Consider the following 22,292-nt stretch of genomic DNA (forward strand, 5'->3'; position numbering starts at 1 on the left):
AGGATCATTATCAGTACAGACTGCTCCACACAGGGTATTCTCCATTGTAGTGGCATACTAGCCCTGGTACAGTGACTGGACTTTATCAGCACCAACCTGCTGCAGTACAAGCAAGCGTACTCCTCTCACTACCCACATTCACCAACCTGGGACATTTCTCCCTAATACACTGCGGAGCTCACCTGCACAACAATGAGGTGCAGAACAAATGGCCTTCCACAGAAATGACCTTCCATATCACTCTTTTGGGGCTAAGGGCTGTCAGGAGTGCCTGTGCACACTCTCTGCCTTTCATCAAAAACAACACATAAAGTTCATGATGGGACTTAATGTGATCTGTATGTTTTGTATAAACCATCAAGGAGCTGCCAGATCTCCCTCGCCTCTACAAGACAGCAGTCAAACTTTGGAACTGATGCACCCATCACAATGTGCTCATCTCAGCTGTCTATCTACCAGGGATACAGAATGTGACAACCAACAGTCTCAGTTGGAATTTTCTCATGACAATGAGTGTGTACTGAATTCAGAGGTGCTTCAAGATATAGCCACCCTTTGGGGAACCCTGCCTATGGATCTCTTCGCTACTTAACAGAACAAGAAAGGTCCTTGTTACTGCTCCAGGACCAGCCTGGGGAAACATTCACTGGCAGTTGCCCTCATCTTCCCATGGGACAGGGCCCACTTTATGTCTTTTCCCAGTTTCCTACTCTATCCAAGATTCTGTTGAAAATTCAACAAAACAAAGTGAGAGTTCTTCTGATTTCCCCTCTTGACCATGACAAGTCTGGCTCCCTTACCTGACACAGATGACAATATGCCCTCCTGTTTCTCTTCAGCCCATTCCTCACCCACTCTCTCAAAACAATGGGCTGACCCTTCACCCCAACCTGCAGGTCTTCTGCCTCCAGGCTTGGCTCCTTCTTAGTACCAAGGCTGAGAGGCGGAATGCTCTGACAAACTGAAAGACATGTTGCAACACAACCACAAGTTGACCACCTGACATACTTATCTACAAAATGGAAACGACTCCAAGTTTGTGTCATTCCAAATACACAGACCCAACTTCATCTTTCCTCCCTCTGATTTTGAACTACATTTTAAACTCTCTCTTAGCTCCCTTAAGGTACATCTTGTGGCAAAAACAGCTTCCCACTTGGTGTTTGCTCACCCACTAATACATAGATTCTTTAAGGGCATTTGGAATGTCTTCCCCCATATGACACCACCCGCTCTAGCCTGGAACTTTAACCTTGTTCTCAGGGCTTTGACTAGACCTCCCTCCGAGTCCAGGGCAACTTGTTCTCTCTTACACCTGTCCATGAAGACAGCATTTCTAATTGCCATCACCTCAGCTAGGCATATAGGAGAAATAGCGGCCCTGATGGCACATCCATCATTCACAGCCCTTTTTTTTTAAAGACAAAGTAACTCTAAGGCCATATCCCAAGTTTCTCCCTACTTTTTCTGCACTTTCCATATGAATCAACAGATCCATCTCCCTGTTTTTTCCCAAAACCACATTGTGACAACTGGGAGACAATTGTGCATATGCTAGATATTAGAAAGACATTAGCATTCTACTTTGACAGGACTAGGGACTTCAGGAAATCCCCTAAACTCTTCCTTTCATCCACAGAAAGATCCAAAAGCTCTGTGATATTGCCTCAAAAACTATCCAAATGGGTCTCTAGTTGAATTAATCACTTATCAAGGCCGCAACTTGCTTCCACCCAGACTACATACGCACTCCACGAGATCAGTTTCTACCTTAGTCACATTCCGTAGGGATACCCCTATCTCAGCAATCTATAGAGCAACGACTTGGGCCTCTGCCCATACTTTCACAGAACATTATGTGATCACTGAAGATTTGGCTGCTGACACCATCTTTGACTCCACAATACTCTCTGTAGTAAAAGACTCCACTCCAAAGTCCCAGCCTCCAGTGTTGGGTACTGCTCGGGAGTCACCTACAGTGAAGCACTCATAGGGACGCTACTCAAAGAAGAAGAGGAAGTTACTCACCTTGTGCAGTAACAATGGGTTCTTTGAGATGTGTGTCCTATGGGTGCTCCACAACTCGCCCTCCTCCCCTCTACTTCGGAGTTCTCTATAGGGCTCTGTGGTAGAGCAGGAAATGAGGGGGGTTCGCCTGTGCAGTGTTAAAGAGCATCGAGGCAGACCACAAAGGAGGGAGAGCACATATGCGGGCTCAACGGGACACTGCTACCAAAAATCTCCGATTAGAGGTGTAGGGGCACACAGACACCTAAAGTGATGCACCCATAGGGACACACATCTCGAAGAACCATCGTTACTGCACAAGGTGAGTAACTCCTCTTTCAAAGCATATAGGAGATATGACAAACTGTATAGAATAAAATGTTTCTATAGATTATATGCAATGCATGTGATCGCAGATCTCAATTTGTTTTACTTAAGGTGAATTCCAGCTGCGTTTGCGGCATTTAGAAAAATCTTTGCTACAAGCTCTCAATGAAGTGAAGGGACGTATTTTAGATGATGACACAATCATAACTACTTTGGAGAACCTAAAGAAGGAAGCAGCAGAGGTCACCAGAAAAGTAGAGGAGACTGATATTGTCATGCAAGAGGTGGAAACTGTATCTCAGCAGTATCTGCCACTTTCTACAGCATGCAGTAGTATCTACTTCACAATGGAGTCACTGAAACAGGTTAGATAAAGAATCAAATTTAATCCCTTTCTTCTCACCAGAAATATTCAGTACTCTAACATTTTTCCAAAGTCATGCTGTACTGTTTAAATTCCCGTTATGACTACAGAAGTACGTCACGAATTGCAATAACCTCAGCATTTGACAAACAGTAGGGCCATAAGTTCTAAACTCTTTTTTTTTTTACTCTTTAGATACACTTCTTATACCAGTATTCTCTCCAGTTTTTCTTGGATATCTATCATAATGTCTTGTACGAGAACCCAAATTTGAAGGGAATTACAGACCATACCCAGCGTCTCTCAATCATCACAAAAGACCTCTTCCAGGTTCAGTATAGAATTTTCATTGACATTGTACTTAGCAAAGGGTCTTGTCCTGTGGAAATCTGATTAAGGCTCTTTATAATACAACTAACCTGTTACATTTTGTTTCGCTAGGTGGCTTTCAATAGAGTAGCTCGTGGCATGCTACATCAGGATCACATAACCTTTGCTATGCTGTTGGCCAGAATTAAACTTAAAGGCACAATTGGGTAAATATTTGAATCTTTGCTTTTTGAGATGCATCTCAGTTTTCCCATTTACATACATGAAAGCTTTGTGTTTGGTGCCTTAAAATTAACCACTACTTCAGTTGAAGACAGATACTTGGCTAAAATCTACTCTACTTTTAATTTAAGGGAGCCTACATATGATGCAGAATTCCAACATTTCTTAAGAGGAAAAGAAACTGTACTCAGCACAGCATCTCTCCCAAAGATCAGTGGACTTACAACTGAACAAATAGAAGCTATGATGAGATTGAGCTGCCTTCCTGAGTTTAAGGACCTGGTTTCTAAGGTTCAAGCTGATGAGGCAAGTATCCTGGTTAAGCACTGTCACTGCACTAAATTTAGGTTAGACCTATGTTGCGTACTTGCATGGCCCCCATTGCTATGAGTGCCTCACCATGTAGCTAATCTCACAACACTCCTCTGAGGTATGGAAGTACTGTTCCCATTTTACAATTGGGAACTGAGCCACAGATTAAGTGGCTTGCCAAGTTTACACAGGAAGACTTTGAGCAGGGATTCTAACCTGGGTTTTCCCAAGCTAGTGCCATAACCCCGTGGATCAGTCTCCCCCTCTCTGTAGAAACTAATATATAGTTTCAAGCATTGGGTTTTATTTTACTCAAGCTGACTATCCAGTATCTTCAGTAAAATGCAGTATATGTTTTTAGTTTTGGTTGGGGTTTTTGCTGCAGTAAACACCCCCGTCAGTATCAAGACCTTATAATGGTAGGCTCTGTATCAATACGTGTATAGAAAGTCCCCATACCAAAGATCTTACAGCTGGAATGGAATCCTAAGTGTCATGTACAATGCTTCATAATTAATATTTCTTTCAATACAGCAATTCTGTATCTGGTTGGAGAGCAGTTCACCAGAGCAGACTGTGCCATACGTTTGGTCTGAAGAAAAACCTGCAAGTAAGTTCAGTTGCACTCTTACCCTGGCAATTGCCTTGTTACCAATTTAAGTCTTGAATAGAATAGACCTTCATTAAAGTCTTAGAACTTAGCACTTATGAAAACTGCAAATATGATAGGTCTGAAAATGGAAGTTTTCAATCCACAAAACAATTGCAGCATGAGTAATGACTGTGCAGCCTGTCCCTGGCTCTACCCTACCATGGGGTCTTTGCCCCAAAATGGGGCATTGTCTTAATATCCCCCTCAGATTGCCCACAAAAAGGTGTCAGTTACTTGGTATCAGAATGTTTACATGAGTGCAGTTTCCTTGCAAATATAAGTAAAAGAGGCACATTCAAATAGTCTCTTCAAAACACTGTTAAAATTGGTTCCAGTATAGTCAGTGTGGTGTCCCACAACAGGAACAAACTATCCTACAGTCCACTGTACACAGACTGTTGAATGGGCATCTGTGCCTTTTTGTCATTGCCAGCCTGGTCTAACTCAGTGCTCTGTAACAGTACTCTGTAAAAGGCTCTCTTGTTACAAGTTTCCTGACCCTGCCTGGTCTCTTACTAGGACTATTGCTACCTCTTCCCCCTCCCTGCCACCCCCCACCCCCACCTCAACTTCTGTATTAACTGAAACTAAGACAGTTCATGCGAAGTGTAGATATTTATAGGTGGCTAGAAAGAAACTAAAGCTCTGGATTGGTGAAAACTTAAAAGAAAACTGCCACTCTTTTGCTTAATCTTTCTCATCTGTAAGATCACATGGGACAGCACTTGCATGCAAAATTTGTTTGAAATAGGCTATTTATCATGAGCATTTCTTTGACACAGCTGTCTAATTGCTATAAATTGTTACTAACCAACATTTTTTTTCTAAAGGGAGGATTTTAAGCTCACTTTTAGTAGCTGCTGTAAAACTCTTTGGCTATGGGATCAGAATTTGCATAAGATAAACTACACTAGTTTCCCATGGTGCTTTTATCACTGAAGCATGTAGGTTTCAAATGATAGGTAAACAGTCAGTAGATCTGGACAAAATCTTAACAAGGGATACTGTCAAGCTAAAAGTTTTCTGTTACAAACAACAGCTTAGTTATTTGCCTTAATAGTCTAGCATTCTTCATGTGTTATGCATTTCACAATATTGCAACACTTTAGTTGCAGATGCTGCAGGAAAGCGTGTTTTTTGGGGTTGTTGTTACTGTTTTTTTTTCTGAAATCCCTAGAGACTTCATGACAACACTTGTATAGGCTTTAGATTCTGTATATGAACTCATTGCGGAAGTATTTAAAGGCCCTAATCAAATTAGGGTACTGTTGTACTAGACACTGAAGAGCTCACAACCTGAAAAGAGTACTGTGTGTAAGCCTAATGGTCACATTGATAAATATGCCTAGGTCAGTTTAAGATTAACTCTGTCCTAAGAAGGTTGTTTTGGTTGTCAGATTGATTAACAGCAATTACCATTATGTGAATTTCAATCTAGAGCACTGCATTTAGCAGCTTGTATCTCAGTCTTTAAAAGCTGTAGTTGTTTTGCTAAGTCTTTTCTTTCTTCTCCGTTATTTGATTAACACAGTTCAAGAATTGGGAAGGAAAGATCAAAATGTTGAGTTATGACCTGTTAAGCATCAGGAACAATAACACACACTGTCTTCTTTTCTCATTTTAGCACCTATTGGGCAGGCCGTTCATCATTTACTCTTGATCCAGGCATTCCGTCCAGATCGTCTGCTGGCCATGGCACTTGCCTTTGTTTCAGCAAACCTTGGTGAATCCTTTATGTCTATTATGGAGAAGCCATTAGATCTGACACACATTGTAGATACTGAGGTAAATTATAGGAATGAAAATACTTTTCTTTAAAACATGTCATCGTATTGAGGGCATACATTTCTGTTGGTGGTGGCCCATCAGACTGCTCTGCCTCAATTTGTGGTGATGGGTGTCCGTTATAGGCTTCAGCACTGAGAGAACAGTATTCCTAGGATCCTTTTTAGCTAAAACTACAGTGGAGTTGCATCTTATGCAGGGGTTAGGTTCTAAAGTCAGCTCGTAAGGCGAAAATCACATATATTCAAAATTACCCTTGAAAATCCCTTAAATTGCCCATAAAGTACAGTGTACTGTACATGGTTTTGTGTATACAACCCTGTACAGTAATATGTGTAAATGTATAATGTATACAGTAATGGACAGTATAGAATAAAGAGTACATATGCAAAATATAATTTTACAGTACTGTATTTTTAATTACATGTGGTAATTGCAGGGGGGGTAAATACAAGGGGTTGTCAGGGCTTGATGTCGATCCAGGAGACGGAGGTGACAGAGAGCTTGGGTGACGGAGAGCGAGTCGAAGACGAAGTGGTTGGCTCTGGTTCAGCTGAAAAAGTTGATTGTGTAGGCTCACCTACTGCTGGTTGTTTTTCCTTGAAAAACATGGTGATTGGCAACTGTCGCTGTTGTCTCTTGAGCCGCTCAAACATTTCTTAATATGGTCTCAAATCGTCCATAATACTACGTGTGATTTTGAGGCTTCGTTCCATAGAGGGATCATTAATCATTAAATTAAATCATTCAAGTGTTTCGCTGCTTGGAACACTTCAGCAAATTATGAGGATTCCAACTTGCTGGCTCTTCCTGTTCATCGTCATCATCTTCGTCTTCTGTAGATGATTTTATCAGTTCTTCTAACTCTTCGTTAGTCAATGTTTCTCAATGGCTCTCAATTAATTCTTCAATTTCTTCCTCAAGGATGTCGACGAAGCCATCACCACCCACTTGCCTGGCCACATGAACAATGAGTTTCACTTCTTTGTCAATGGTCGGGAAACCCCTAAAATCATTCACACAGTCTTTCCATAGGTTTCACCAATATGCATTGACTGTTTCAGGCTTGATTGCATCTATTGCCTGTTTAATATAAGTTATGCAATCGGCAATGTTGAAGGACTTCCAACACTCCATCACATTAAAATTGGGATCAGCATCCATAGTGCTACATATCCGTGAGAACGTAAGCCTCGTATACACGGCCTTGAAACAGTGAATCATGCCTTGGTCGAGAGGTTGAAGAATGGAGGTGGTACTGGGGGGGGGAGAAAGACGACTTCAACGTCATTATGCGCAAACCGGAGTGCCGCAGGGTGGCCAGGAGCATTGTCTACGATCAGCAACACTTTAAAGTCAAGTCCTTTCTCTTCGAGGTACCGCTTCACCTCCGGAATGAAACACTTGTGGAACCAATCCCGAAATAATGCTGCCGTCACCCAAGCCTTTGTTTTTGATTTGATTTTTATTTTTATTTGATTTGCCAGAACACAGGCAGGAGATTTTTGTTCTTGCCTTTTAGGGCATGGGGATTTGCAGCTCTGTAGAGCAAGCCCAGCTTTATTAAATGCCCAGCCGCATTGCCACAAAACAACACAGTCACACGGTCTTTAGCTGCTTTGAAGCCAGGGGCTTGTCTTTCTGATTTGAAAGTGTAAGTGCGGTTGGGCATTTTTTTCAAGACGAGCCCAGTCTCGTCAGTATTAAAAACTTGTTCCGGAAGGTAGGCCTTTTCTTCTATGATTTTCTTTAATTGTTCGGGGTAGGCTTTTGCTGCCTCTTCATTGGCAAATGCAGCTTCACCAGTAGTCTGCACGTTTTTGAGGTTGAAGCGGTTCCTAAAACTGTTAAGCCAACCTTGGCTGGCTTTGAATTCCTTCTCATCAGAAGGCTGTCCCTCTTCGGAGGGAGATCTGAACAGTGCGTAGAGGCCAAGAGCCTTTTCTCGCAACGTGTTGCCATCGATAGGCACACATTTACAGTTCATGTCTTTCAGCCATAAGTTTAATGCCTTTTCAGTCTTCACTAAAGTCTTATCACGCACCTGGCTCGTCACGTTAGCAGTTATTGGAGCACTTGATGCCACGGCTTGACAAATTTCTCTCTCTCGAATCTTGATGGCACGGATGCTAGATTAGTTGCGGCCATATTTACGCGCCACGTTGGAGACCAACATATCATCTCTCAATAAGTGCAACACAGCCAGTTTTTCCTCCAGCGTTGGAACAGATCGCTGTTTCTTCAGCTGAGCACCAGATGAAGTAGTTGGTTTGCGTTAAGGGGTCATGTTGTATGAAAAATAGGTACAGTATGTTTAAACACTAAAATCACACTCAGCGCGGCGACATGCTCACACTATGAGAGGCACACTGGAACTGAGACCAACTGAGGGAACAGCAGATTCACGTCTCCCATCTCATGCTCACTCCGGGGCATACGCTCATTGAGTGGAATGGTGGGCAGAATCGCCCACACTATTTACAGGTATCTTGTTATTTTTCTTTTTTTTTTTGCTGAGTGTGTATAGTTGAATTTGCATAAGTTAAACGCATGTATGATGCAACTCACCTGTATTGCAATATAACGCAACTTACAAGCTATGCTGAACAGTTTATTACAGTAGCATAAGGGATGAAGGGAATTTATTTTCTCCATGCAGATCTGGGGGAGATGCATAATTATCAATATGGCTTACTCTTATGATAATTGTGAATGTTTTGTTTAAACGTCTTGGATTGTAGGTGAAACCTAATACTCCTGTACTGATGTGTTCTGTACCTGGCTATGATGCCAGTGGCCATGTTGAAGATCTTGCAGCTGAACAAAACACACAGATTATCTCTATTGCTATAGGTAAGAATACATTATTGTTAGGTTTGGCAGAACTTGACTTTCATTTTTTATAATTTTTGACAGATACTGATTGTTTTTTAAGAACACTTAACAGTTTAAAACTTTCAGTGGAGGGAAATCATGGGGGAGACACTTTATTTAACGACAGACATTGGGATTCAAAAAGTTAAAGCTTTATCATCATAAACACAAATTGTCAACATCACTTGTCAAAATATACAAAGTAAATATCCTTAAATCTGTCTTCAAGCAGCATTTTTATTGTTTGCCTGTCTGTAAATGTTTATTATTGATTCAAATATTTTTTCATCTTTGTGTGTGCACATGGTGAAATTAACATTTACTAATTTAAAAAAAGCAAATTGTTCCAGGCAGTTATCATGTTTGTCTTATTTCTTACCACCTCGTATAAACATAATTTAAGCCAATTAAGTTTCTAGAGCTAACCATAAACTTTTGCTTGTAGGCTCTGCTGAAGGATTTAATCAAGCAGATAAGGCAATAAACACAGCAGTGAAATCTGGCAGGTATGTTCTGTCCTTCTTCTTATGTAGTAGAACTGCGAATAACAGGTTAGTTACTGTTCTGTTAATATATTCTTGTAGGTGGGTGATGCTAAAGAATGTCCATCTGGCTCCTGGTTGGTTGATGCAGTTAGAGAAGAAGCTGCATTCTTTACAACCTCATGCTTGCTTCCGACTTTTCCTTACAATGGAGATAAATCCCAAGGTAACTGAAACCAGGTTCGGCTTCGACTGGCACAGCAAGTGGTGTGTAGTGCTGTTCCAGTGTCCACTGTTACAAGAATCCTACCACCCAGGGCAGCATTCCCCATGATGGCCTTAGTTTGACAGGGGAAAGGGTGCATTTTGGAATGCATCTGCAGGAGCAGGAACAAATGTCCCCAAAATCCTGCCTGGTGCTTTCTAGGGTATTGCTCACGCCATTCCTAGTAATGTCAAATGCTTTGTAAATATCCTGTCTCCCTGCTTACGCAGGGAAGAAAAGTCTTCCTACATCTTCCCATCCTTTCCTATTTCTTAGTAGAAAGTAATTGGCCCTTAGTACATAATTCATGCTAAAGTATATGATTCTCTTGTTATAAGTCCATAGTCCTGGTAGTTTCAGCATTTTATTGCAAGACTGAGGATACTCTGTTATAATAAAAAACTTAGTGTAGGTTAACAAACTTGTTCCAAATATCACATTCTTCATAGAAGAGAGCATTCCTCAGGGTGTAACTTGTGTTGATGCGCTTCTGTCCTAGGTGCCGGTGAATTTGCTACGTGCTGGTCGGATCTTTGTGTTTGAACCTCCTCCTGGTGTAAAGGTGAACATGCTGAGGACATTCAGTAGTATTCCTGTTTCTAGAATACGCAAGGTGAGGCGATGGTTTCTGTATAATTATGGGAACTCAGAAACTGAAAACTGTTTATGAAAGTTTCTTTTTAACTTCATAGCTTTCAGTTGGTCTATCATACATTAAACTGATGTTATGCCTTCTGATATTACTGTAAAGCAACCAGCTTTTCAGAGGCTTTCACTTTACCCTGACTAAAACATGCATGGCGTATAAGGAAGCAATATGTTAAGCTTTTTGTGATCTGATACATTAAAACTTGGAGATGCTGTGTTTACTAAACATTTGACATTCACCAGCACTATAGCAAACCAGGTTTCTTTTTTAATAAATTCTGATCACTTTGGTTTTAGTGTGGAGAAATAATGCATTTTCTTTTCCCCATGCTAGTCTCCAAACGAACGTGCTCGTTTATATTTCCTCCTTGCCTGGTTCCATGCCATCGTTCAAGAACGTTTGCGATATGCTCCCCTGGGCTGGTCCAAGAAATATGAATTTGGTGAATCTGATCTGAGATCTGCCTGTGACACAATAGATACATGGCTGGATGACACAGCAAAGGTAATTGAATTTTTTGCTCTTTCATAATCTTTTTTTAAATACAGAGTAACATTTGGATTACTTGTGGTTACTGTTCAATGAAGGGCAAATTAATCTGAAACACTGATGAGATTAGCTGAAAGCAAGCAATATCCAAAACAAAATTTCAAACTGTTTAATGAAAGCCAAAATCAAACAAACTGTCCAAACTCGATTTCCCTATTTTTTGGGGAATCTTCACATTCTAATTAAATTGTCTTTACTGTCAGGGCCGCCAAAACATTTCACCTGATAAGATCCCATGGTCTGCTCTGAAGACATTGATGGCACAGTCCATTTATGGAGGTCGCATTGATAATGAATTTGATCAGCGTTTGCTAAACACTTTCCTGGAGCGTTTGTTTACCACTTTGAGCTTTGATAGTGAATTCAAACTGGCTTGCAAGGTTGATGGACATAAGGATATTCAAATGCCAGATGGAATCAGGTATTTTTTCAACCTCAAATTTCAGTTGGTCTCACCCTAGTAGCCTGCTTTCCTTCTGAGAAGCTGGACTCTAAGTTGTATTTTTTGCATTGGTATTTAGCCAGGCAATGTATTCCTGGTCACCTATTAAAATACGTGAGATTATGGATAATTAACTTAGTTCAATTTACTGCCACAACTTTCACTTGCAGATGTGAAGAATTTGTCCAATGGGTTGAGTTGCTGCCAGACACACAAACCCCATCCTGGCTTGGTTTACCAAACAATGCAGAAAAAGTTCTTCTCACCACACAGGGTAAAACTTGTATTTGACTTTCTTGTGTGCTTACAGGTTATGTAAACTTCAAACTTTTTTTTTTAAATGCTCAAAATAGATGAGACACAAGTATCTTTTTGAGTTACACTAAATAGTAAAGTTATAAGTATCTCAATGTGTATTAACAATATCAGCCTCCACAAAATAATGAATAAATGTCTATGAATTCTTAAGGTTGAAAGTAACTTGCTTAGAATTTCAGCAGTAGACAGGAAGATACTACACAAGTGAGACTATGACTTTTAGCTCTAGTCCTAAGGAAGGTTACTCTTGTTTAATAATATACTTAAGAATTATTTTTAAATAAGTGGCAATCACAGAAGTGTTAAATGTTATCCACTAATGCCTCTTTCAAACTTTCCTTGTACTGATATCCCAACACTTTTCTTCACTTTTTTTTTTTTTGGCTTTGCTTCCTTTATTCTTTGGTTCAGGTATTGATATGATCAGTAAAATGCTGAAAATGCAGATGCTAGAGGATGAGGATGATCTAGCTTATGCAGAAACTGAGAAGAAGGCAAGAACAGATTCAACTTCAGATGGTCATCCATCCTGGATGAAGACACTGCACACCACAGCCTCCAACTGGTTCCATCTTATCCCACAAACTCTAAATCCTCTTAAACGAACAGTGGAAAATATTAAGGTGATTGCCATATACATATTTTGGTCTGTAAAAGAGTAGGGGTTATGCAAATGTGGGTGAGGTATCCTACTCAGATTGCAGCCTGAAAATGGTCTTTCTAGATCCAAGTAGTACAGCAGACTTTGAAACAAGGTATTGTTTCCTTTTCTTTGCTGTGTTTCCTTTTCTTTGCTGTAATTCAGTTAAAGAAATTATAACAGAGTAACACTTCCATTTGGTTGGGAAGGTATCATTTAGAAGAGTTTATTTCTAGTCTCTTGCTTCCTGAGCCAGGAGTGCTGTAAGTGCAGCATCATACACACCACATGTCTGATCACTCAAGTGAACTGTAGAGTGTATGTTGGCTCAAAGGTAGTATCACTGGTCGGTCCTCACTGGAAAGATGGGTGGTAGCTAATACTGAGGCTTCTGCTAATTGGGAGTGGAGACTAATAATGAAAGGGAGCCATAAAGCTCTGAGGGCTAGTATGAGACAGGTTGTTTTACAAGCAAGAGAGTTTAGGGAAAGTCTCAGTTTCCAGGTTGTTGAATGATTTAGACGTGGATTATATACTAAACTTCTCTATTTAGATCATATTATGGACTTGAGCTCTGGATGTAGATAAAGAAAGGAATAGGAATTTGTAGTAATCAGACCAAACTGCAGCAGGCAGCTTGCACACTGTTGTTCCCACCTGCAGTTGGCGTCAGTAGGGAATGAAGTTCTTGCTTCGCTTCCCTTAAACTACTATCTGTGGGGCAGCTGCATCTTTGGGGTGGGTGGAGGAAGTGACTGCATTGTAAAAAACACATTACGGTGAGACCTTAACAGCTGATGATAATGTATGTGGGATTTGGGCAGCCAACTAGTGCCCTTCAGTGTTGCATGCCTAAGTTAGTTTTTCCACCAGAAGATGCTCATCATGTTTTTTTCTTGCTTAAATAAGGATCCGTTGTTCCGATTCTTTGAGAGAGAGGTGAAAATGGGAGCCAAATTACTTCAGAATGTCCATCAGGATCTTGCCGATGTGCTTCAGGTTTGTGAAGGCAAGAAGAAACAGACCAACTACTTGCGTACACTTATAAACGAATTGGTAAAAGGTATGTGACTTCAAACAAGCTTCTCTTTTTAGAATGCTTTCCCAGTAATCCTGTTACATCAGCTGATGTCTTCTCATTTCCAGCACTGACCAGGTGAAAGAAAAAACACTATTCTTGCCTAATACAAAATTCTGAAGTCAAAATGGTGAGGTTGGTCCTGTGACATATATGAACTGCAGTATTGCCAACCTAAGCATTCAAATAGCATGAGATTGGCTTAAAAATTTGATTTATTTTTTTTCAAGTCAGTCTAGGTTTTTTGCCTTTGGAGTTCATTTGCATTGTGGTTTTTAACCTTGTTCTGCAACTGTGGGAGCTAGAAACTATTTAAATGAAAGATGAAACTTTCATGTTACTGTCCAGGAGCTGGAGATTTAAGTAGGACATCTATATTGTGTGACTTGGAAAAGAATTGAGAGTTGGCAGCACTAAAACTGAGACTGGTATCAAAAAATAAGATTTTGCTGAGTTTGAAACAAACAGTTGGAGCCTGGTGTTAATTGACCGTAAACCAGTTTCCATCTAAACCTTAAGTTTTAAGCACTCACTTGTAACAAAATTATCAGAGGAACTCCAAAAGTTACCCTGGCTTGATTTTCTCTGCTCATACATTTGGCAGTATGATGAAAAGGGGACATTTTGTACCAATACAGTGGAATATGCTGGTGGTTGAGATACCGATTTAAGCAGAACTATTGTACACTGAATTAATAAAATATTCTTTGCCTTGTGACCCAAGGATAAAGGTGGTGGTACCCTGTGCAGTAACTCCTTAAAATTGGTGTCTTCCATGTTGCAGAAGGCTTAATTGTAAAATTAGCTGTGGTTTATTTTGAGACCTGATGTGTATATGCAGTTGAACTTACTAATGAATGTCTTCCAGGATTTGTTAGTAAGTTGTACTTCAGACAGTAATTTCTGTTTAAATATTCATCTGAAGAACACATTTTAGAAAACTAGGTAGCTTTCTATAATGTCATGAAATTCTGTTTGTCTTTCAGTTCGTGTTACACTTGTACTCTCTGGTCCCAGTTAGGTTAGAACCCCATTGTGCTTGGTGGTATAAAAAAATCTGTTGTAAAACACAGTAATAGCGAAGTGGCTGCCACTGAAAGGGTAAAATTGCATTTGGAAATAGTGTGTAATCCAACTCATACCCATACAGAGCTCTTACCTTGGATATGTCTTCTCTAGGTATTCTGCCTCGTAGCTGGTCTCATTACACTGTACCTGCTGGCATGACTGTTATTCAGTGGGTGTCTGACTTCAGTGAACGCATTAAACAACTACAGAATATTTCCCAGGCAGCTGCTTCTGGTGGAGCAAAAGAACTAAAGGTATCTATCTTGCGTTGTGTTGCCTTTTCTCATTAAAGGCTTTTCTGAATTCTGAGAAATCAGGGTTACATGAGTCTGTAACTGCTTATATCTAACTGTTAGTGTAAAAAGCATTGAAATGCTTTAGCTAAGGAGCTTATCAGAAATCTTACCTGGACACCCCTTCAAACGTGCTTGTATATTATGGTGTACCAGAATGACTTCCTGTGTTTAAAAATTGCCATTTTCCAAACCTAGCTACAGATCATGCACACAGAATAGTTGCTGCAATGGGAAAAAACAGCTAGGCTATGTCTACACTACTGCCGGGATCAATCCACCAGCGGTCAATTTAGCGGGTCTAGCGAAGACCTGCCAAATCGACAGCAGAGTGCTCTCTAGTCAACCCCCTGTACTCTACAAGAAGAGTAAGGTAAGTTGACAGGAGGCTTTCTGACATCAACCCCCGCTGCCCTGGTGTAGACCTGTGGTAACTCGACCGAAAGTATGTCGACTCAGCTACATTATTCACATAGCTGGAGTTGTGTAGTGTAGGTCGCCTTACCGTGGTAGTGTAGACGTAGTCTTACTTACTATTCTGTAACTGTTGTTCTTCAAAATGTGATGCAGCCATGTATTCCATGTAGGTGCGTGTGGGTCCCGAGCACCAAAGCAAATAATTTTGACTAGCTGTACATGTAGGGGCAGCACTCATGCCCTGTGAACCTAGCCTCTACTGTGGCTGTATAAGGTTGGTGCACCCCCAACCTCCCTCATTTCCTTTGCTCCAAATATCAAGAGTACAGACTCCAATGCAGAGGGTGAGTTGTGGAATACACATCTGCATCACATCTAGAAGAATGGAAACAGTTACTTACCTGAACTGTAATTCCTTCTTCAAGTAGTCGCAGCCATGAATTTCGTGTAGGTGACTCTCAAGCAGTATTTGCAGGAGGTGGGGCTTGGAATATGTTTAAACAAAGAGTGCAAGATTACCTTCTCAAAGGTTTCATCTGATCTGGATTTAGCATTAGTGGCATAGTGGTTTTAAACATATGTACACAGGCTCCAGTGGCAGCTCTGCAAATTCCTAATATAGGAGCATCACTTGGAAATTCCATCACCATTGCCCGGGCCCTTTGTGGAGGCCCAATCTGAGCTGCTTCATATGCTGTCATGATATAGAAAGTAATCCACCTTGAGATCATCTGTGAAGAGACCGCTTGCCCCTTCATTTGGTTCACATATGAAACAGATGAGATGAAGAAAGGAAACATTTAGTTCTATCTCTAAAAGGCTAAACATCACCTGACATCCAACGTGTGAAGATGCTGTTCATCTGAGGTTGAATTCGGCTCAGGGAAGAACACGGGTAGATATGTATTGGAGGGGTAGCCGTGTTAGTCTGGATCTGTGAAAGCGGCAAAGAGTCCTGTGGCACCTTATAGACTAACAGACGTATTGGAGCATAAGCTTTCGTGGGTGAATACCCACTTCTTCAGGTGCATGTCATGTATGTCTGTTAGTCTATAAGGTGCCACAGGACTCTTTGCCACTTTCACTGGTAGATATATAATTTGTTTCAAGTAAAACTGAGAAACCACTTTAGATAAAAATTTATGGTGTGACTGCAGGGTTACTTTGTTTTTGGAAAATTGTGTGTCAGGATGCTCCGCCATCAGAGCTTGCAGTTCACACGTGCTCCTAGCAGATGATGTTGCCACAAGGAAAGGAGCTTTCTGACAAAAAGGAAGAAAGAAAGAGGTCAGGGTGAAGAGAAAGAGATATGGAAGGCCAAACCAATAACCTGAGGACAATAACCTGAGGTCAGAGAATTGATATTGTTTCTGCCACATTGGAGCAATGAGAATGAGCTTGGCACGATCCAGTTTCAGCTTGAGAATGACCTCCAGGATGATTGGAATTGGAGGAAAGGGCATACAGGAGTGCTGATTCCCAGCATCAGGTGGAAAGCATCAATCAGGGGCCTGGACTGAGACCCACACCCTCAAGAGCAAAATAGATGGCATTTCTTGTCTGTCTTGAACAGATCAGAATTCTCAAACTGCAAAGAGGTACCGCAGGACACAGGGCTTTTTAGACCACTTGTAATTCAAGGAGAAATTTTCTACTGAGGGGATCTGCCAGATGATTCTGGATCCTAGGTAAATGACAGGCCACAGTGATTGTTTTTGTTGATGCAAAACTGGCAGAGTCTGATCGCCTTCTGACACAGCACATTGGAGTATGCACCCCCGTCTGTTCACATAATACATCATGGTGATATTCTTAAGGATGTGCATCAGTGACAGTAGTCCTGCTCGATGGGGACTGGGTGAAGGGAACACCCTGGCACACGTTCCCTGAACAGTTGTCCACCATAAGGAGTCCGGACAGGCAGAGGAAGTCAGACCAGTTTGTCCAACAGATGATGGTTCAGATGATAGATCAAGGTCAAACACATTTGAAGAGGACAAAGGTGTAACCTGACGTATTGGACTATCTGTGTGTATGTAGCCACATGGCCTAGCAATCTCAGGCATACTTGGGCTGTGGTTGAGGGTTGAGACTGCAGTTCCAGACACAGGTGGTGAATAATGCAAAATCAGTCGGTCGGCAGAAATGCTCTCAAACTCAGTCTAGCAGGGCCACAGTGAACTCAGTACTGGAATCAGTGTTGACTTCCCATTGGTTAAGATGAGACCTAGACTATCGAGTAAGTGTAGTGTGAACTGAACATGAGGACTTCTTCTCTGGACTTGCATCTCTGTACCAATCATCCAGATGCAGGAAGATATGAAATCCCCTCTTCCTGAGATATGCTGTCACCACAATCATACAATTGCTAAAAACCCAGGGAGTGGAAGATAGAGCAAAAGGGAACATGGTGTACTGATAGCGTCCCAACACGGGGGCAGCATCAGTACTAAAGAGGAATGGGGAATTGGGCACTGGTGGTATTGAATGAGACACAATCCTACCCGGTACCACAAGAGGTGCCAGCACTGAGGTCAAGGGCGGTACTGAAGTCAACAACAGGATCTATTGTCAGGGCAATGACTGTACTAAACGGCGCACAAGCATTGACGGGGAGCTTTTGGGGCCAGGCATGGCATCTGCCTCAATTCCACAGTCTGGGACATGGGCAGTGCAAGCTGCACTGCCAATAAACCCAACAGTTCTGCAACCCAGCTAGAAGGTGCCATGGGCACCACTGAGAACGAAGCATTAAAAGCTACGGCCCCAGAAAAATTCCTGAACTAGTGGAGAGTCAGGGACTGAGAGGCAAAGCAGGTCTGATGCTGCCTGACATGCTACCAGCACGGAGACAATCTGCTCCGGTCCTGACATCATTGGTACTGGACTCAATGAACACCCCATGGCCAGAATCAGAGTCAATGGTAGAGGCTCTTGCTGGTCTCAGCGTGGTACCAGAGAGCAGTTCGACCATTGGTTCTCAAACTTTTGTACTGGTGACCCCTTTCACACAGCAAGCCTATGAGTGTGACCCCCCCCCCACTTTATAAGTTAAAAACACATTTTTTTATATTTAACACTATTATAAATGCTGGAGGCGAAGTGGGGCTTGCAGTGACACTGACAGCTTACGACCCCCCCCCGCCCCAGTAATAACCTTGTGACCCCCTGAGGGGTCATGACCCCCAGTTTGAGAACCCCTGAGTTAGATGGACCTGCTCCATTCTGCATGCCAGGAGTACGATGCCAGTTAGCACTCCTCTTAAAAGATGAGGAGGAGTCTCCCTGAGCCCTGAAGTGGTCCCAATTAGTGTTATGGAGAGTAACTCCTCTTCCTCTTGAGTGAAACACTAGAGTCCGAACATGGAGCACAGTTACTTGCTAGTTACGAAGGTGACCACCAATCAGACAAGCGCCTCAGTGCTGAAGAGGGCCTCAAGGCCTGCTCGAGAAAGTGCTGCTTCCGCCATAAGTCTCTCGCCACCTGAATCCTTTTTTTAACAAAACAACCCAAAAACCTTACAAATGGAGCACTAGTCCATAATGTGTCCCTCACTGAGACACCACAAACACTTTGTGTGAGGATGGCCCCTCACATGACAGATGGTGCTTGAACCCTGGTGAGGGCATCACACGGGGCAGCCTGCTATTCAAACACTATATTACACTAAACAAAATCTAAGCTACTGTTATCTAGAACAGGGGTTCTCAAACTTCATTGCACCGTGACCCCCCTCTGACAACAAAAATTACTTCTCAACTCCAAGAGGGGTGACCGAAGCCTGAGCCCCTTTGGCTTCGGCCCTGGGCAGTGGGGTTCATGCTTCAGCCCAGGGCCCCAGCAAGTCTAAGCCAGCACCGGCGACCCCATTCAAAGGGGGTCACTACCCACTTTGAGGTCCCAACCCATAGTTTGAGAACCGCTGATCTAGAAGAAATAACGCTCAGAAAACTGATACTAAAACATGAGGTGAGAACAACACTCAGAGCTCCGATTCAAGCCATGGGCAGTGAGAGGGAACTGAGGAGGGTCAGGGAGGTGCTGCCTTTAAATACCCAGAGGAGGTGTCCCAAGGCATGAGCACAGCCTCTATAGATACTGCTAGGCAAAGTTCTCTGGCTTTGGTGCGCTGGGCACGTGCATGGAATACGCTGCATGTACTCAAAGAAGACAATACCTTATAGCACAGCCTTGTGGGAAATGTTGACACATTAGGAAATTTGTATTTCTAATTCTACTTATATATACGCAATAGAATTACATACAAATTTTGAACTCTTCTGAAACTGCTAATTTTTTCCTATAAAACAGACTTTAGGATTCATAAAATTGTTTCTACATGTGTATGTTAGTAGGAAACTATCCCTTTGAGGGTAAATCTTCATCTGAGGAAACATGCCATACATAGTTTGCAAGATGGTCCATATTTTAGTGCAACTTTTTGTTTAAATAGATATTGAATGCAGCTAAGTGCCATTGCAGTAGCTATTATAGAAATTTCTAAAACATACAATTCTTTTAATAGAACATCCATGTGTGCCTGGGTGGCTTGTTCGTACCTGAGGCTTATATTACTGCTACAAGACAATATGTGGCTCAAGCAAACAGCTGGTCCCTGGAAGAACTTTGTCTAGAAGTCAATGTTACAACTACTCAGAATGCAGTCCTGGATGCTTGCAGTTTTGGAGTCACAGGTTAGCTGATGTGCTTTTTACAAGGTGGAAGAGAAGGAAATAGGTGCTATTAGCCCTTAACGCTGGGTATTTATCTTCTGTAAAAATGCTGGTACAGACCATATCAGATACATAACACCGAGGGGAGTTAACAAGCACAGTGAAAGTTTGATTGCAGTTGCACTAGAAGTAGCATTGGAAGTCAATTTCTAGGGGGGATTCTGCATTATTTAAAAACACGTTAATGGAAAACTTTGCTATGCTAGTGCATAGGGGTTGAGAATCCTTATGAATGAACATTGTCAGTAGTAGTGCAATATGGATAAATGCAAATAACTAACAGTCAATATGTTAGAGATAGATAGCGCTCTGGTGGCTTTTTTATTCCTCTAGTAGCCTTCACTGTTACCTTTTCTGGAGTATTTTTTCATTTGTATAAATTAGGTCTCCCACTTTAACAGTAGGTCTAAATATCAATTACCACATTTTAGATGGGTGAATCTACCTCTGGACTTGAAAATGGAGTGGAAAAGGAAACTTCCTTTAAATGTGCATACACTTTACTTTCAGGAAAGACCTCATATTTTCATACTTCTTAAATCATAGGTTTGAAGCTTCAGGGAGCTACATGCAGTAACAATAAACTGTCCCTTTCAAATGCTATATCAACTATATTGCCCATAACACAGCTTCGCTGGATCAAGGAGACAAATGCAGATAAAAAGGCTAATGTGGTAAGTAATGTGGAGACATATGTTTTGTTATTCTGTGATTCCTTTCAGTAGTGGCTCATCAGCTTTAAATTCTACTTTCTCTGGTGCCCTAGAATAAAAATGGGGAAATACCTGCTTCCATTTCATTAGTCTTACATATTTTGCGGTACCACAGATGTTCCTTTCCAATATGAGTTTTCAACCTGGGGGTTACAATTCCTAGGAGTCTGGCAAACAGATCCAGTATTGCTACCACCCTCTCTTTGTGACTAGCTGGGGGGTATCAAGAAATGTAAACTCATGAAGCATTGGGTCCTGAGAAGTCTGAACAACACCTTAGAAATGTATTATAAAAAGTACACTTTAGCCTGGCAGGCTGGGAGTTCTTTCTTTAGGAGTACAGTTGATCTTGGTTGGGGAAGGATGGGCAAAGTTCAATATGGAATGTCTCTTCATAATTTCCAGTGGTGGGGACCTTTGCTGTCTTCCCTTTGACTTTTATCTTGCATTCATCTGTCTTATCCACATTTTAATAAATGCCTAACTTCTTTTCCAGGTTACATTACCAGTTTATCTGAACTTCACCCGTGCTGATCTGATCTTCACTGTTGACTTTGAAATAGCCACCAAGGAAGATCCTCGCAGTTTCTATGAACGTGGTGTTGCAGTCCTCTGCACAGAGTAACAAAATAACATTTTCTAACTGATAAACAGTAGTAAAATTCAGTGTCTTTAATCTAGTCCACAGTGTTAGTTTTAACCTCCAGGGCATGGTTAAGTTGTCAGATGGATTGGTGTAAAGTTGACTTGCTAGAGGCTGGGCTTCTTGGCAGGGTTTCTGGTGATACTGATGGTTTTGAGGGAGAATTGGATGTGGTTTTTAGATGGCTCTAGTTACATGTGGTAATGTTTGATGGTTCCTACTACATTCAATAAATTCTGTAGCATGATTTGTGGTTCTTTATTTCATTTCTAAAAGCATTGTTCTTGCCATGACTTGCTCTAGAGAATTACTTCCATTAATGCTTTTAAATGTTCAAGGAATGGAGAATGATGGTGAAGCATTACCCAGGTCTTCAATAATGAATGATGCTAACTTACTAAGAAACCAGTCTTACCATTTGTGATACTTAACTTGCAGATCTCCTGTATAAATCACCTGTAACCAGAAACAAGAAAAGCCAAAATTAATTCAGTGGAACAAGTTGAAATTGAGCAAACACTGGTTTTAAAAAGGAACGCAAGGGAGAGGTTATGCCAATATTACTATTACACAGGCGTGATGAACTGCACACATTGCTTAATCTACATGGAATAGATATGAACCACCTGCATACTTAAGTGAGAACTACCCTGTACACAGAATGCTAACTTTCAGAACAGTTTCATCACCTCCAGTGATACTTCCTCACACATGTCCACTGTGCTGATTACTGTAACTTTGCATTAATATCAACATGCCTGCAGACACTTGAATTTAGATCCACTTGAGATTTTTTTTGAATGGGTATTATTTCCACCTCTGAGAGCGGCGGCATTGACATAAGCGAATAGCCCTACCAAACTTCTTATGGCAAATACCTTGAGGTGTCTCTCTTCTGATAGCATATGCTAAAGATAGTGGTTTTATTCTGTTCATTCCTTAAAGGGACACTTAAAGCTGGCAGACCCAAAAATCTGACCCACCCAACCAAATAGCTTTTGGTTACACAGTAGTTGCTAACATTTAAAACTCTGCTGCTCTCAAAATACATCTTTACTAGATTTTTACTTGTTTGGCTCCTTTATCTTCAGAAAATTCTAGGGCAGCAAAACAACCTGCAATTTCTGA

At 41.4% G+C, this 22,292-nt stretch overlaps 1 protein-coding gene across 1 annotated transcript in view; it reads left to right on the top strand.

The window, feature by feature from the left end:
* Positions 1 to 21,322, top strand: part of LOC141989498 (cytoplasmic dynein 1 heavy chain 1-like) — a 103,706-nt gene extending 82,384 nt beyond the window's left edge. Inside the window, exons 60-78 of the mRNA XM_074956253.1 lie at positions 2,446 to 2,699; positions 2,894 to 3,028; positions 3,140 to 3,234; positions 3,382 to 3,556; positions 4,097 to 4,172; positions 5,839 to 5,999; positions 8,741 to 8,852; positions 9,319 to 9,379; positions 9,458 to 9,581; positions 10,120 to 10,233; positions 10,603 to 10,773; positions 11,022 to 11,239; positions 11,431 to 11,534; positions 11,990 to 12,201; positions 13,128 to 13,281; positions 14,476 to 14,618; positions 19,601 to 19,769; positions 20,355 to 20,482; positions 21,018 to 21,322. Coding sequence (XP_074812354.1) covers positions 2,446 to 2,699; positions 2,894 to 3,028; positions 3,140 to 3,234; positions 3,382 to 3,556; positions 4,097 to 4,172; positions 5,839 to 5,999; positions 8,741 to 8,852; positions 9,319 to 9,379; positions 9,458 to 9,581; positions 10,120 to 10,233; positions 10,603 to 10,773; positions 11,022 to 11,239; positions 11,431 to 11,534; positions 11,990 to 12,201; positions 13,128 to 13,281; positions 14,476 to 14,618; positions 19,601 to 19,769; positions 20,355 to 20,482; positions 21,018 to 21,146 — 2,735 coding nt within the window. The 3' untranslated portion in view covers positions 21,147 to 21,322. The remainder of the gene's footprint in view (positions 1 to 2,445; positions 2,700 to 2,893; positions 3,029 to 3,139; positions 3,235 to 3,381; positions 3,557 to 4,096; positions 4,173 to 5,838; positions 6,000 to 8,740; positions 8,853 to 9,318; positions 9,380 to 9,457; positions 9,582 to 10,119; positions 10,234 to 10,602; positions 10,774 to 11,021; positions 11,240 to 11,430; positions 11,535 to 11,989; positions 12,202 to 13,127; positions 13,282 to 14,475; positions 14,619 to 19,600; positions 19,770 to 20,354; positions 20,483 to 21,017) is intronic.
* The last annotated feature ends 970 nt before the right edge of the window (positions 21,323 to 22,292 follow it).

Source organism: Natator depressus, chromosome 6, assembly GCF_965152275.1.
Source record: "Natator depressus isolate rNatDep1 chromosome 6, rNatDep2.hap1, whole genome shotgun sequence".
Lineage (NCBI taxonomy): Eukaryota > Metazoa > Chordata > Testudines > Cheloniidae > Natator > Natator depressus.